Raw genomic sequence first — 13,421 nt, 5'->3', positions numbered from 1 at the left:
GATGTATGAAGAGCCTACAAAAAAACAGGAGAGCCTGCAAAAACAAGGGAAGGTTACAGTGACAAAATACAGAAGAAATAGCAAAACTGATTGAAAACAAAGTGCTTTGAAATGCACAAATTAAACTAGAAAATAAATTTTTCCACTAATTTCACTTGTAGAAATTTCAGGTGTTACTTGTAATAAGCTGTAGATACATTTTCAGACAGAAGCATAATTTTTAAGTTGATGGTACCCTTTTAATCTCACTTTCCTCTTTCAAACTCAGGCACTGCACATACTCTCAAAGTAGTTCTACAAACTCTTGCCTTCTGTAAATATACATACCACAGTCTGAAGGCATTGGTGCTGCCGCAACTGAAAAGGTAACTGATGTTTCGGAGCCTGGGAATAAAAACTGATATCTTTCAATCAATGAATCTCCTTCTTGGGAAGGTTCTGGGAGATCCTCTATGGTCATCTTCTAGAAAGCCACCTTAAAAACAAGGAGGAAAAACCCACTCCAAATACTGTAGGCTATGTTCTATTACAATACACAACTATAAACAGTGATTTACACTGAAGTTGATCTTTTTCCTTTTTGAAACATGCAAAAGACTGTAGTTATTACAGTTTTGTGATAATAAAATGTATTTATTAGTAGAAACAAGTAGCTTGAACATGATGCTGGAAAGACCCAAGTTGTAATCCTGTCTGTCACTGATTTGTTGTATTGTCTTAGGGAAGTTATTTAAAGTCCCTGTCTCAGTTTTTCCATCTGTGAAATCATGAAAGGGATACTGCCATAGTTCACAGGCATACTGTGAGGATTAATAGTTTAATGTCTGTACGCCCTTATGAAAATGTAAAGTGCTAAGTATTACTCATCTTCAGCATTCTCATCTTAAGCTTCACCTCCCTTCCCTGCCCCCACAAACAAGAAACCAGTCAGTCTACTGTTCCCTCCCTTTCCCAAAGATGGCAAGTGTTCTCACCACTCTAATCTTCCCATGGAAGGCCCCAGCTCTCAAAGGCTGATTCATTCCTGAGTCTCCTCTAAATTTCCGGGTCCCCTCCCTGCTCTGCCTGTCTCCATAGCAGTTCCCTTCCCAACCTGTCCGCCCTAAATTTAATATAGCGTACTTACCGTGGTGCTGTAACCTCCAGTACCTCCAGCCAACTTTCTAAGCCACAGAATAACCTAATAAAAATAATAATTAAAATCAAATGGATATACAAAAATATTTAACAGCATAATTAGCTACATTTTGTATTAGGCAGGCTGCATTCTAATCCAATCTCAAACTGAACAGGATCAAATGAGAGCCAGTCAGTAAATGTAAAGGAGAACACTGACCTGAGCAAGTACCACTGGGGGTGGCACCACTACTTAATTAGAACTGAATCAATACCACCATCATTCTGCTGGGGTAACTGTGCTGAGATACTATCTTTTGGATGAAAAACTGAAAACCTAGGTCCTGGACACTCACACTTAAAGATACCATGACACATTTTACAAGAATAGAGATGCTTGCCAAAGTTTAAATTTGGCCATAACACAGGGGTTACTACTTTCTGCCTCCCTACACTCCTCATGTGCCAGTGCTATTGTTTCCAACCATGTTTACTTCCCTGAAAAGTTAGATATATTACTAAAATACCACAACTTCAAAGGGTTTTCTCCAAAAAGCAAAACAAAACACACAAGAGACATCCCATCCCTATGGATCACAACATTTATTTCTGGCTACTGAGTAAAACCATCTAGCTAGTGACTCTACAAATTCCTATAAACTTCTATGCACAGCTATACAGTTCTATCACACATACCAATCAAAAGGACACTTAGACCTAAATAGTTTAGTGTGAGGTGTAGACAGGATAGGTTCTACATCACTTACATACTAGCATAGTGGGCTATGATCCACTGAGGGAAAAAGTAGATCACAATGCATTTTTGGAAGTCCATGTGTATACCTTTTATACAGGAATTTATACTGCATTCATCACTGATGTCTGTGCATCTTCTAAAGCAATTTGTACTGTGAAAACTACTTGTAGAGCTCTCGACTCAGAAATTCACTTATCCAGTTAACTTGACAGAGCTAGAATTTGTTGAGCTGCAAGGCTCATTTGTTATTATTAAGAGTCATCTATTTACCCAGGCTTTTGCCTGAGGGGTGAACGAGGAAGGAACAAGTGGAAAGCATGGCAGCCAGCAATGAACTGGTGTTTGGTGCTCAATGAGAGAAGGGTTTTTACAATGGTTGCAGTGGTTTTACCCCAGAGACAGGGGGCAGAGATGCAGGCTGGGAACAGTCCAGACCCTGGCCTTCCCCACTGTCCCAGGAGAGCCCCTGCAGTCAGGTCAAAGAATGGATGAGCCAGGGAGACTGAATTAGCTACTCAACCACTGAGATGTCCCCTCCAGGTCACTGCTACTTAGATCTGAAGTGGACAAACCCACCATTAAAGATATCACTTACTGCCAGCCATAATGCTTTATAACCATCAAGAACACGATAGAAAAACCAATCTTATTATATTTACATCACGATGGCCTACAAACCTGGAGTGAAAGATGTTGGTAGGATGAGAAATTTGGAGGTCTGGTGAAGGGTAGTTGGGAAAATTTAGAGGAAGTGAGGAAAACTGGCTGTCACAATGTAAGTTGTGGCTGAAAACAGTTTTTAAAATGACAACAGGAAATGTCATTGCATCTAATAGGAAGAATTAAGGAGTCAAGGTGATACAGAAATGCATTGAATGTTGAAAAGCAAATATGGATTTCCTAACCTTTGGAGATCAATGGTTAGTTAAGGGTTAGAGAGAGCTCCTCCATCGGCATAATTACTCCACCTCCATGAGAGAGACTCTCCCACCAATATAGCACCTGTGTGGACAGCACTTAGGTCACCGTAACTTGCGTCGGGGTGGCGATGTAAATTATATCGACTTAAGGAGTAGTGTAGACCTTCCCTAAGAATAAGAATAGTATCTTTGCAGATCAAAGAAAGGCCAGGTAGAAGATCTTGTCTTTACACTGAAGAGTGAGACTGCCAAATACAGAAGGATTATCATAAAGGCTCAACGTATCTGTTGGATGAGGGCCTCTAGAAAGATGGGTAACTGAAAGCATTTATAAAAATCCAACAGGTGGGCAAAGAAAACGCATACAAGTAATATTTAAATGCTGCTACACATAGGTCTTCCAAGTTAAATCCCATAGATAACAGTATAGTATGCAGAAAAGATTGTAAGTAACTACAGCCAACATTTTCTAAGCAGCAGAGGTCAAACATACGATGCTTCAAGACCCAAGTGCACATCAAATCCAATGAAGTATAAGAATTACATCACTAGCATTACTACATACAGTACACAGTGTAATCATGGGAAGAGGATATCCATGAAGCCTTCAAGGCAATGGTTCCCAACCTGGGATGCAGGACCCCCTGGGGGGGGGGGGCACCAAAGATTACAGGGAGTCCATAAGGCTTCAATAACATTGAGTTCATTTAGCTCTCCGAGCTCCACACCAGGTGCAGCAGCCTCGAGCGCCACGCCGGCCAGAGCGAAGCAGCAGCCCCCCTGAGAGAGCAGCAGCTCCAAGCTCCACTCTGACCGAAGCAGAGGAGCAGCCCCCCCCAGCCAGAGAGGAGCAGCCCCGGCCAACGCACCAGGGCCCGCCTCCGTTATCCTCAGTCCATGAGGGATGAGAAGAGGTGGGCAGGACCACACGGGGCATGTGGTGGCAGCTGTACCAGGGAAGGCTTAGCTTTTCACTCAGGTAAGAGTAATTTATTGTTATTTATGTAATTTAGTGTTATTCATTATTATTATTAGTATACGTTTATAGGGGTTGTATGTGTTTATGGCCCGTGAGGGGGCGGGTTTTACCTAGTGTTAACCAGTGGGGCTTTCACTCAAAAAGGTTGGGAACCACTGCTTTAAGGGCTTTTAAAGTAGCAAGGAATAATATTTTACTTTCTCAAATTAAAATTGTGTCCTGTCTAATCTGAAATCCAGTCTGATGCTTTAACCCTACTACTTTACTTACAGTATAACAGCTTTCCTGAAGCTCTCGAATTCCTTCACTTTAGCAATTTATAAAATTTGCGTAAATTGGGGGAAGCTATTCAAAGATTTCAAATGCTTACACTGAGGTAGAGAGAGCATACCGTAATATATTTAGCCAAAAATGCAAGCCACATTATATAAGGGGAACAATATTCGTTAGGTGGAATGTTATTGGCCATTTAGAGCTAGACAAGAGAGAGGCTCGGGTGGGGGAAGGAGAGTAATTATAGGAGGTAGAGAGACTGCCTGTTTTGTCTCCTAGAAATAAGTTCCTAGTTTTATTAAACACTGTTTCTTGGATGGTCTCTAAAGTGAGCGGAAATATAGATCAAGTAATGAAACCCTGATCATTGTAATACTGCACTTTCTGCTTTATTAAATTCCCACCAACCTCTCCCATACACGTACAAGTCTTTCACAAATGGCAACTCGAATCAAATTAGATTAAGTTCTGCTATTCTTAACCAGTTTAATCGCTTGCAACCAAAGGGAAAAGGAGACCACAGGAGACAGGGTTGTCCACACAGTCTGTTGCTCTGACAATATGAAAAGACAGACACACTGTATAAAACCTCATTATCAGAATAAGTCCTGTCTTAGACAGATACTTAGTGAAACTTAATACATTAACACTTGCATGACTCTTTATTAGACCAAGATGAATAACTGGGGGTGGAGGGTTTGGTTTAGTGGCAGTTCCACAAAAAAAGTTTGGTTTGGGTCATACCAAATCTGAAGTTTTTCATGATTTTCAATTAATCAATTTCAGGTCTGTTCCAGAACTAGGACTGGGTCACCAACAACCCAGAAGTGTTCCCTAACTGGAGGAAAGATCAGAATGTTGGAAAGGGACGACAGCAGCATCCCATCACTGGTTTTTTAACAGCCAAAACTGTGTGTGTGAAATTCATGGTTTCACATCAACCAAAACTTCGTTTTTCATTCAATAAACTAACTGTCCAAAAAATTTCACCCAACTCTACTCACCTGCCAGTAAAGTTACTGCACTTAAAAATGCACTAGGCAAGGATTCAGGCAGACTGGCCCCCCTGGCTGTGATACGATAGGTGGGGAGACAAAAGGTTTAACGTCGGGTATCACTGGGATTTTTTTTTAAACGTGGGTCAGCCGGTGGAATCAAAAGCCTGGCAAAGGCACAGGCCCTGCCCAACAGCAACAGATCAATAAACCAAGGCAGAGAGTCATCCTAGCAGCAGCAGCGTGCGGAGGCGGAGAACCCACAGCAGGGCCAGGGGAACCCACCTTGCCCCCGCTCTGACGCTGCGGGAAGGCGGCTGTGGCTGTCCCCTCCCACTCCGCACCTGCTGTCAGCTGCGCAGGCCGGGACCCAGCGAGACGCAGGGCACCTACCTCTACCACGGGCCTAAGGGGTCCCGTCCCCCTGTGGCGACACCTGTCCAGCCGGGCCCGGACCCGTTCTCACAGGCAGACAGGGGAGGGGATGCAGAGTCAAAGCAGTCCCAGAGGGAGCCACCCACACCCGCGCAGGGACCTTGGCTACCGGCCCTGCCACAACACGCCCCCGCCCGCTCTCTGCAGCCCCCGCCCCTACCAGCCCCCGGGCCCGTTACCCGCAGGCAGCTCCGCGGGGACGGGCGAACGCGCTGCACCGGGCGGCTGCTCCCCGGTCGGCCCCAGCAGCCCCGAGACTCTGCCCGCCGCCCCCGCGCTGCATGCACCGCCCGCAGCCCGCCCCCGGCCGCAGCGCAGCAGCAGGCGGCGGCTCCGCCTCTTCCCCCGCCAGCTCCAGCGCCGCGAGCCCTGCGCCGCAGCGCTCAGCCCCGCCCCAGAGAGAGAGAGAGAGAGAGACATCCCCTAGCCCCGCCCATTATTAGCTCGGGCTCCTCCCTGTGGCTGCTGTGACCTGTTTCCCGCTGGGCGCTGAGGCGCGGGGCGGGAGGGAACTGGCTGGGACGGGGAGGGGCAGGGTAGCCCCGCCCGAGGGAGAAGGAGCTGCTGGCTGTGGCAGCCCCTGATGAGAGGCAGGGGCGACCCTGGGAGGGGGGAGGATTATGAGGGTGGGGAGGCAGGAGAGCTGGGGGAGATGGGAGCCTCCACCCAGGGGATAGTTCGTAGACTGAAACGCTAAGGTCAGAAGGGACCAATGTGATCATCTAGCCTGACCTCCTGCACAAAGTAGGCTGTGGAACCGCATCCAGCCACTCCTGTAATAAACCCCAAACCTACCACTGAGTTATTAAAGTCCTCAAATCATGGAGTAAAGCCTTTATCATACAGAGAATCCACCAGCAAGTGAGCCCTGCTCCATGCTACAGAGGAAGGTGAAAAATCCCCAGAGCCTTTGCCAATCTGTCCTGGGGAAAATTCCTTCCTGACCCCAAATATGGCGATCAGTTAAACACTGATCATGCGGGCAAGACTCACCAGCCAGACACCCGAGAAAGAATTCTCTGTAATAACCCGGAACCCACCACATCTAACATCTCTTCAGAGGCCACTGGCATCTCTACTATCAGTAGTCAAAGATCAGTCAATTGCCAAACGAGGCTGTCCCATAATACCATCACTCCATACATTTATCAAGTTCAGTTTTGAAGCCATCTAGGTTTTTGCCCCCACTAGCCCCCTTGGAAGGCTACTCCAGAACTTCACTCCTTTGATGGTTAGAAACCTGCATCTAATTCAAGTCTAAACTTGATAGCCAGTTTATATCCATTAGTTCTTGTGTCCACTGACACCTCAGTGGGTACTACTGAGGCATGAGGGGCAGCTGGCATCACTAATTCCAGCCCCCAGCATTAACAAGGCTTTGTGCTGTCCGCAGCCTGCTGCTGTTACTGGGCCATGCGAAAGAGAGTGCAGCACCTGCCCAGCCTGGCCCGGCCTAGAGGGAGGGAACAGGGAAGTCCCTGTGCTCACTCTGTTGTTTGAAATGCCCCCCTCAGGTACATGTTTTGCTGCGTTCCTGCTCCCCTGAATGACAAGCAGGCATGGAAACGATGCACACCAAGAACCTGCTTTCACACACACACAAAGCTGGGGGTAAAACCAAGTCACACAGGAGACGTTTACGAAGCCTGAACTAGATGCCCTGTGCATTAGGCAGGAGTCTTAATCCCAGGCTAATTTTAAGATCATCTGCCCAAAGGGGATTTTAACCACAGCTGCCAGAGGTTAGAAGAAAATTGTAAACATGCTAGGGCTGCTTGTATAGTCTGGCACATCAAAAGCTTTGTATTTTGTGGCCATGACGAGCCTGTTGATTCACATAGCTAAGGAATGCATATAAGAGAGTTTAGATGCAGCCTTGCACTGTGAGATCGTGCATTTTAGAAAGCACTGTGACTGTAAGGCCTGGTCTACACTTACCTTCAAATTCAGCAGCAGTTGATGGGAGTTACACAAGCTATGCCAAGTAGTTTGCGTAACTCCCGTCGATTTCGTAACTCCTCTTCTACAGGGCGTCTTCATTGCACTGCACCACTTGAGGGGGTGGTTTTAACAAGTCGACTTCCAGATCGATTGAGCCGGTCTTTGCTGACCACTCAATCAATCTGGATAGATCGATCTGACAGCGGCGAATTTGCCGCCGTCAGTGAAGATGTACCCTCAGTGTCTTTGTGATAAATACTATGCTAAGCCAAAGTCACAGCTGGCTTGTGATCTCCTCCTGTTTAGGGAGGAAGCAAGAGGCTAAATCAGACAAAGTTGGTGGCACTGTATGAAAGGAAAGATATGAAAAAAGGAAGAGGTGTATATTGTCTCTTATAGTCCAACACACAAAGACTTACTTGGATGTTTCCCTAATGGCTAAAACAGACTAAGGGCCAGTTTTTCAAGTGCTCAGCACACATAACACAACAGAGAATAGATTTTTTTAAACAGTACCCAGCATCTCCAGTTATGCTGAGCTTTTTTGAAAACCTGGCCATAAGAAGTAAAAAGAAAACATCCGTGGGAAGATTTTTAGGTCCTAAGGCCAACACCAATGTGGTTGTGTCGATGCAAAGGATGACTTAGATCACAGGATTAGATTCAGAAAATGGGCTACAATTTCTGGCTATGACATAGACTTCCTGTGTTATGTGGGGCAAGAAGCAACTTTTTTGTGGCTCCATTTCCCCATCTGTTAAAAAAGGTTTAATTCCTCTCTTTCTCTGAGTTCCCTCCTAAGTGCATGACAATTAATATTTGTAAAAGTGTCTTGACATACATGGGTGGAAGTCAGTAGAAATGCACAATATTAAATTTGGGGGTGCAGAGGGACACTGATTGGCACCACAGAATGCTTATGTTCTTTTTTATGGACTAAACCTTACGTCTTCAGTAACAGCACCAAAATTGTTCTTTAAACCTAACTCCCTTTTCTATTAACAGGCAACACTGTTAGGGTTACAAAAATTGCTATAGCTCCTTTGTCAAAATGTCCCTGTGAGCCATGATGATTCAGATAATTATAGACTAGAGACATAGCTAGAGGGGGAAAAGGGAGTTACAAAACACAGTTGATTTTCTTGTTGCACATAATCTACATTAAGATTGAGTATGATGTATTACTAAATGAAAAAGGCACCATACCTGATGTTAGAGCATGTAAATGGAGTTGCTTTCTTCCTCTGCAGTCCTAAATTCAAGCCTGGCTTACAAGAGATCACAAGTTAAATTAGTCTGCTGACATCTTGAATCAACCTGTAACATACATTTGTTCACATTATAAAACTGCTGCACTGTTGGCATTCTTTTTAATCTGCAGCTACTAAAAGACTAGTGTTGCTAACTAGAACTGATGTGCACTAATCTAGAATACATGGCATGAGGATATGCTGTATCCAAATGTCTTCAGCCTGCATCTTTCAACAGTATTAATATTTGCAAAATATACCAGTGTATTTTTTTTTTTTTAAAGAAAAGACATTTACAGGCCACGCTTCACATCATTGTGTGTTTGGAAGTACCGTCTGTAAATTTGCATTCCTTTACATGACATGAGATACTGTTTCATCTAGTGCGTGAGCCTGCACTAGAATGTTGTAGGCCTGTTCCATATGCAGACAGATTATGTCTCTTGTTTACACTAGACATGGATTGGTTGGAAGCCATCCAAAATTGCTTAGAGGACATTTCAATCAGCTTAATCAACTGCACCTGCCTGTGTTCACCCAGTACTTTGGCTCCAAGGAGCTTACTGAATATAGCAGTGATGTGGTGCTGAGAAGTAAAGCCAACGGAACATTACAAGCCACCAGATAACTACAAATGAGACAGCTTGGAGCTGTGGATGAGTAGGGAACACATACCAGTGTTCTATATTCAAAGACCTAAATCAAAATTAAGAGTCAAAAGAAGACATGAATGGATGGATGGATGGATGGAGAATAGGAGCAACCAGAGAGTAAAGAGACTGGAGAAGGGAAGGGAGAAGAGATAATGCACTTAGATAATACTTTAAAACAGAGGATCTCAAACACTTTACAAACATAAATTAATTAAGCCTCAACATCCTTGTGAGGTACATAAACATTATTATACCCATTTTAAAATGTGTAAGATGAAGCACAGGGAAGTAAAGTGGTTTGCCCAAGATTGCTCAGGAATTAGTGTCAGAGATGAGAGCAGAACCTAGGAATCCTGACTCCACATCATTTACAAATCACTACACCATCTGAAAGAGAAAAAGTGGGAGAATAAGAATGCTTACGCAGCACTGTAAACCTACTCAAAATCTAAATCCCTGGTCATCTCTAAATTGTATATGCAACAAGAAACTGCTTTTTTAGCTCTTGAACCTGTACCATTCAAGTCAATGGGAATTTTTCAACTGACTTGAAGAGGAGTAGGATCAAGCCCTTACAGAATCCACACTTAACTTGGGCCAGCACTAAAAATATATATTTGATTTTAAAAATATTATTTAGCTAGATGTACCTTTTCAGGATTTCTTTTCCAGTCCCTGTTTATCATCAGAATATATAGCCAAATAAAAGCCCTCTCAACCTTGCCTCCTCCTGCCTGGCTTATTTAGTGATGCTATGGCTTGATTGTTGGAGCGTCATAATTGCTTACCACTTGGGGAATTGTGATGTTGTAAACAATGGATTGCAGCATCACTGATAATCAGAGAGGAGGAAGAAGAGGCTGGAAATATAAAGGAAAGATTCTGTTTACTCACATGCATTTTGTTAATTAAAACATTACTTTACTTCTCCCAGTGCAGAATCTGGGTATTTCTACTCCTAAACTCCGTGCTCCCATGAATGCTAGTATTTAAGTAAAAGAATCACGTAAACCATCACAGAAACATACCTTTATCTGGGGTGAAATGTGGTAACTTTGACCAAGCACAGTCACTATACACAGAAGTTAGGATAGGAAGTGAAGAATAACATTGTACCCATTTGAAACTTCAGGGAAACTTAGGGAAGCAGTAGGCAATTGTTAGAACCTTGCACGGATACAAAATTTGTATCTGCATTCTATCCGCAAAAATGAGCCATGGATATCTGCAGATTTGCAGTGTTCTAGTAATTGTCCGTACTGGAATTTGGTGAAGACATGAGAGTAAACAGACTTGCTCTGGGATCCTTCACAGCCACAAGAAGTCAGGACTTTATTTTTACACCATTTTCAAAAGGCGGCACCATCACCATCACAGTGTTCCCTAACTTCATGCTAGGATACTGGTTCAGTACTTGCTCAGAAGAATGCTACCTGTTGAATCAGCAATATCTCTTCCTACAGAATCTGGGTTTTTCTTGGAAATCTTCCACCTACATTCTGATTCCTAAACCCACTTAGGTTTATGAGAGCTGATGCAACCACAGCCAAAGGTGTTATGGCTGCCTCCTTTTATTTTCTTAGACTCCCACATTCATGTAAATTTTCTGTAAAGCTCATCTCTTCTTGCTATTCTATGCAATTAATACATAAACCTAAAATTTTCATTTCTGCCATCACTACCATTTACTGTTTTAATGACTGTAACAAGCAGAAAGCTTAGATTACCTATGACAGTCGTCAGGTTTTAAATACACAGAGATGGCTTAGCAACCAGAAGCTTTGAGAAAGAAAACAGAATGAACAATCCAAAGGTAATAAAGATTCATGTAAATGCTTTTCAGTTTTGATGTTTAATTCATCTTCCACAGAATGTGATACCTTTGCTATACTGCAGCTTCTAACAACCCTTTGCTCCCAGCTCCTTAGCAGTCACCTCTCCTGGGTGGAGACCTGCTTCTCTCTCCCTCCTGACCAGGATTTTTCCAGGCTGCCTGGAGGACACAACCTGGGTAGAGGGTGGCCTAACCTCAGCGTCTGTGAGGGAAGAGGAAGAGTATTGATCACCCACCCCACTGGAGTGGCCTTTTGCTCCCCACACACTGAGTGAAGGTGAGCAGAATTTTATCTTCCACCCAGCTTAAAGTCTTTTACATTTTCACAGACTATCAGGCAGTCAGAAACTGTGGGAAAAAGTCCCCCCTCCTTCCTGTCTATTTGCCTTTTGTCATCTCCCAAGCAGCTATTATACCCTTTACTTAGATATCACAGATTTGGCAGTGCACCACAGCTGCATCAGTGTTCTTACTTTTGGCTGGAGCCATTGTCATCACCATGATTTTGTTTGGTTCTCTGGTAAGGTTAGGCAGAGAACTTACATTCCTGACCTGTGCTTCAGGATTCGATTCACTTCAATTAAAGAGTCAAGTCAATAGCTCTTGGCACTTCCCTGGAGAAGGAAGCAATCTCATCTCCTCTCTCCTCATGTCTTTGGTAACTTGATTCCTTTTGGATACTGGCAGAGAGGAGCCATCCTCACCTTCTCCTCCCTGTCAGCTACCCCATTTGCGTTTCGGCGGACACAGTCCCTTGCAGGTCTGGAGCTGAGGTGAATTGATTCACCCCTTCTGCTTTTAAAGCCATAATAGCCAAGAATATGGAATATATGACAATACATCTAGAGCCAGCACCTCTGACCCTTCTTGGGTCTGTATTGAAAGCTCTGCTGTAGGTAGAGGGAAGGCTTTTACACAAGAAACTATAACCCAGATTTCACACATTGAGAGCATTTGATGGGGTTTCGAGACATGGGGCTTAACTACAGTTTTAGCAGTCCCAATATCCCTCCATCCAGTAAACATCCTTTCTCCCCCACTGACCACCACCTTCCATTCCTACTGGCCATCTGAGGGATCTGCACCCAGGAGGGTGCAGCCTGGCATATGGGCAGTGGTTTGGAGTGTGAATGTCCCAGCAGGAAGATTATATGCCATCCATGGACTGGCTGGCTGACACCTTCCCTCCAGAGGTTTATTCATAGAGTTAACGCTCCGAGGTTGGGTGGGACTGGCTTTCCAGTACTGCACTGGGCCTCAGGGCCCGGATAGGGCAATCCTGGGCAAAGTAAACCCACTGACCACATACAGAATGTCGCTTTTCCCCACCTGTTCCAGGGCTTTTCAGAGGTCTTTTCCCTCCCCCTAGGCACAGGTTTCAGCATGGGCCCTTTCCCTGTCCTCTGATTCCATTTCATCCCTATTTAGTTTTCTATCAAACCCCAGCTGACTATCCACATATCAGTCTGCCAATTACCCAGCTATCGTTACATCCCTAGGGTCTCTGTTTACTAAGCATGATTTTAGGTAAGAGTGGCAGTTTATAAAATTGTTCTAAACGCATTAACTCATAAGCCTCATCGACCATGGTAACCCCCAACCAGTTCCCCATTACATAACCCTCTAATTTGAAGTGAACCTCAGCATAGGTCGTGCCCCTGTTTTTCTGAACTCCCTGTAACTTTCTCCTGTGCACCACAGGGGTCAGCTTAAACTTTTACAACAAAACTTGTTTACACAGCTCATGCTCTTTAAAGTCCTCTCTGTCCATAAGGATGAGAACATTGAAAACATTAGTCTCTAGCAGTAGCGGAGCCAGATAACATACCATGTCCTCCTGCCCCGACCTTCTTCAATTCACACCCCATTTCAAAAGCATTTAGAAACATATCTACGTGACTTTGGAGTCTATGCCACTCACCAAGACAGGTACCTGGCGTCTGGCTTCACCTACCAGATTATGGTTCTGCTGGCATAATTTCTCCAATTTGAGCTAATGCTGTCAAACCTGGTCCTGCTGGCATAGTCTCTCCATCTTGAGCTGATGTTGATGCTCCTTCACTTTCTCTCGTGGTGGCTCCTTCTCCCTTTCCTCTCATGCTGATACTGGACTCCTCGTGCTGGCACTGGCACTCCAGGTCTGCTCTCTCCTGCTCCTAGTCTTTAAGATGCTGGATTTCCAGATGCAACTGGACCCCCTCCAGTTGTATCCTTTCTTGGTCCACTTGTGGACCTATCCTGGATCCCAGTGGAAGTGATGCACTGGGG

At 44.4% G+C, this 13,421-nt stretch overlaps 1 protein-coding gene across 3 annotated transcripts in view; it reads right to left on the bottom strand.

Annotated features, from left to right (window-relative positions):
* The window catches only part of CLIP4 (CAP-Gly domain containing linker protein family member 4), a 41,080-nt gene extending 35,277 nt beyond the window's left edge, over window positions 1–5,803 (bottom strand). Inside the window, exons 1-3 of one of the 3 annotated variants that reach the window (XM_067564808.1) lie at window positions 5,655–5,803; window positions 1,127–1,180; window positions 328–475 (exon numbers count right to left, since the gene is read on the bottom strand). In XM_067564808.1, the coding sequence (XP_067420909.1) occupies window positions 328–460 (133 nt within the window). In that variant the 5' untranslated portion in view covers window positions 461–475; window positions 1,127–1,180; window positions 5,655–5,803. Of the gene's footprint in view, window positions 1–327; window positions 476–1,126; window positions 1,181–2,778; window positions 2,827–5,433; window positions 5,579–5,654 lie in introns of those variants that run through there. The other 2 variants (XM_067564810.1, XM_067564809.1) reach the window with 2 other exon arrangements.
* Window positions 5,804–13,421: the final 7,618 nt, after the last annotated feature.

This window comes from Emydura macquarii, unplaced genomic scaffold (genome assembly GCF_026122565.2).
Source record: "Emydura macquarii macquarii isolate MOO-44397 ecotype Brisbane River unplaced genomic scaffold, CSIRO-AGI_Emac_v2 contig_2676, whole genome shotgun sequence".
Lineage (NCBI taxonomy): Eukaryota > Metazoa > Chordata > Testudines > Chelidae > Emydura > Emydura macquarii.
The sequence above is the reverse complement of the archived record's forward strand: the minus strand, read 5'-3'. Positions and strand labels throughout refer to the sequence as shown.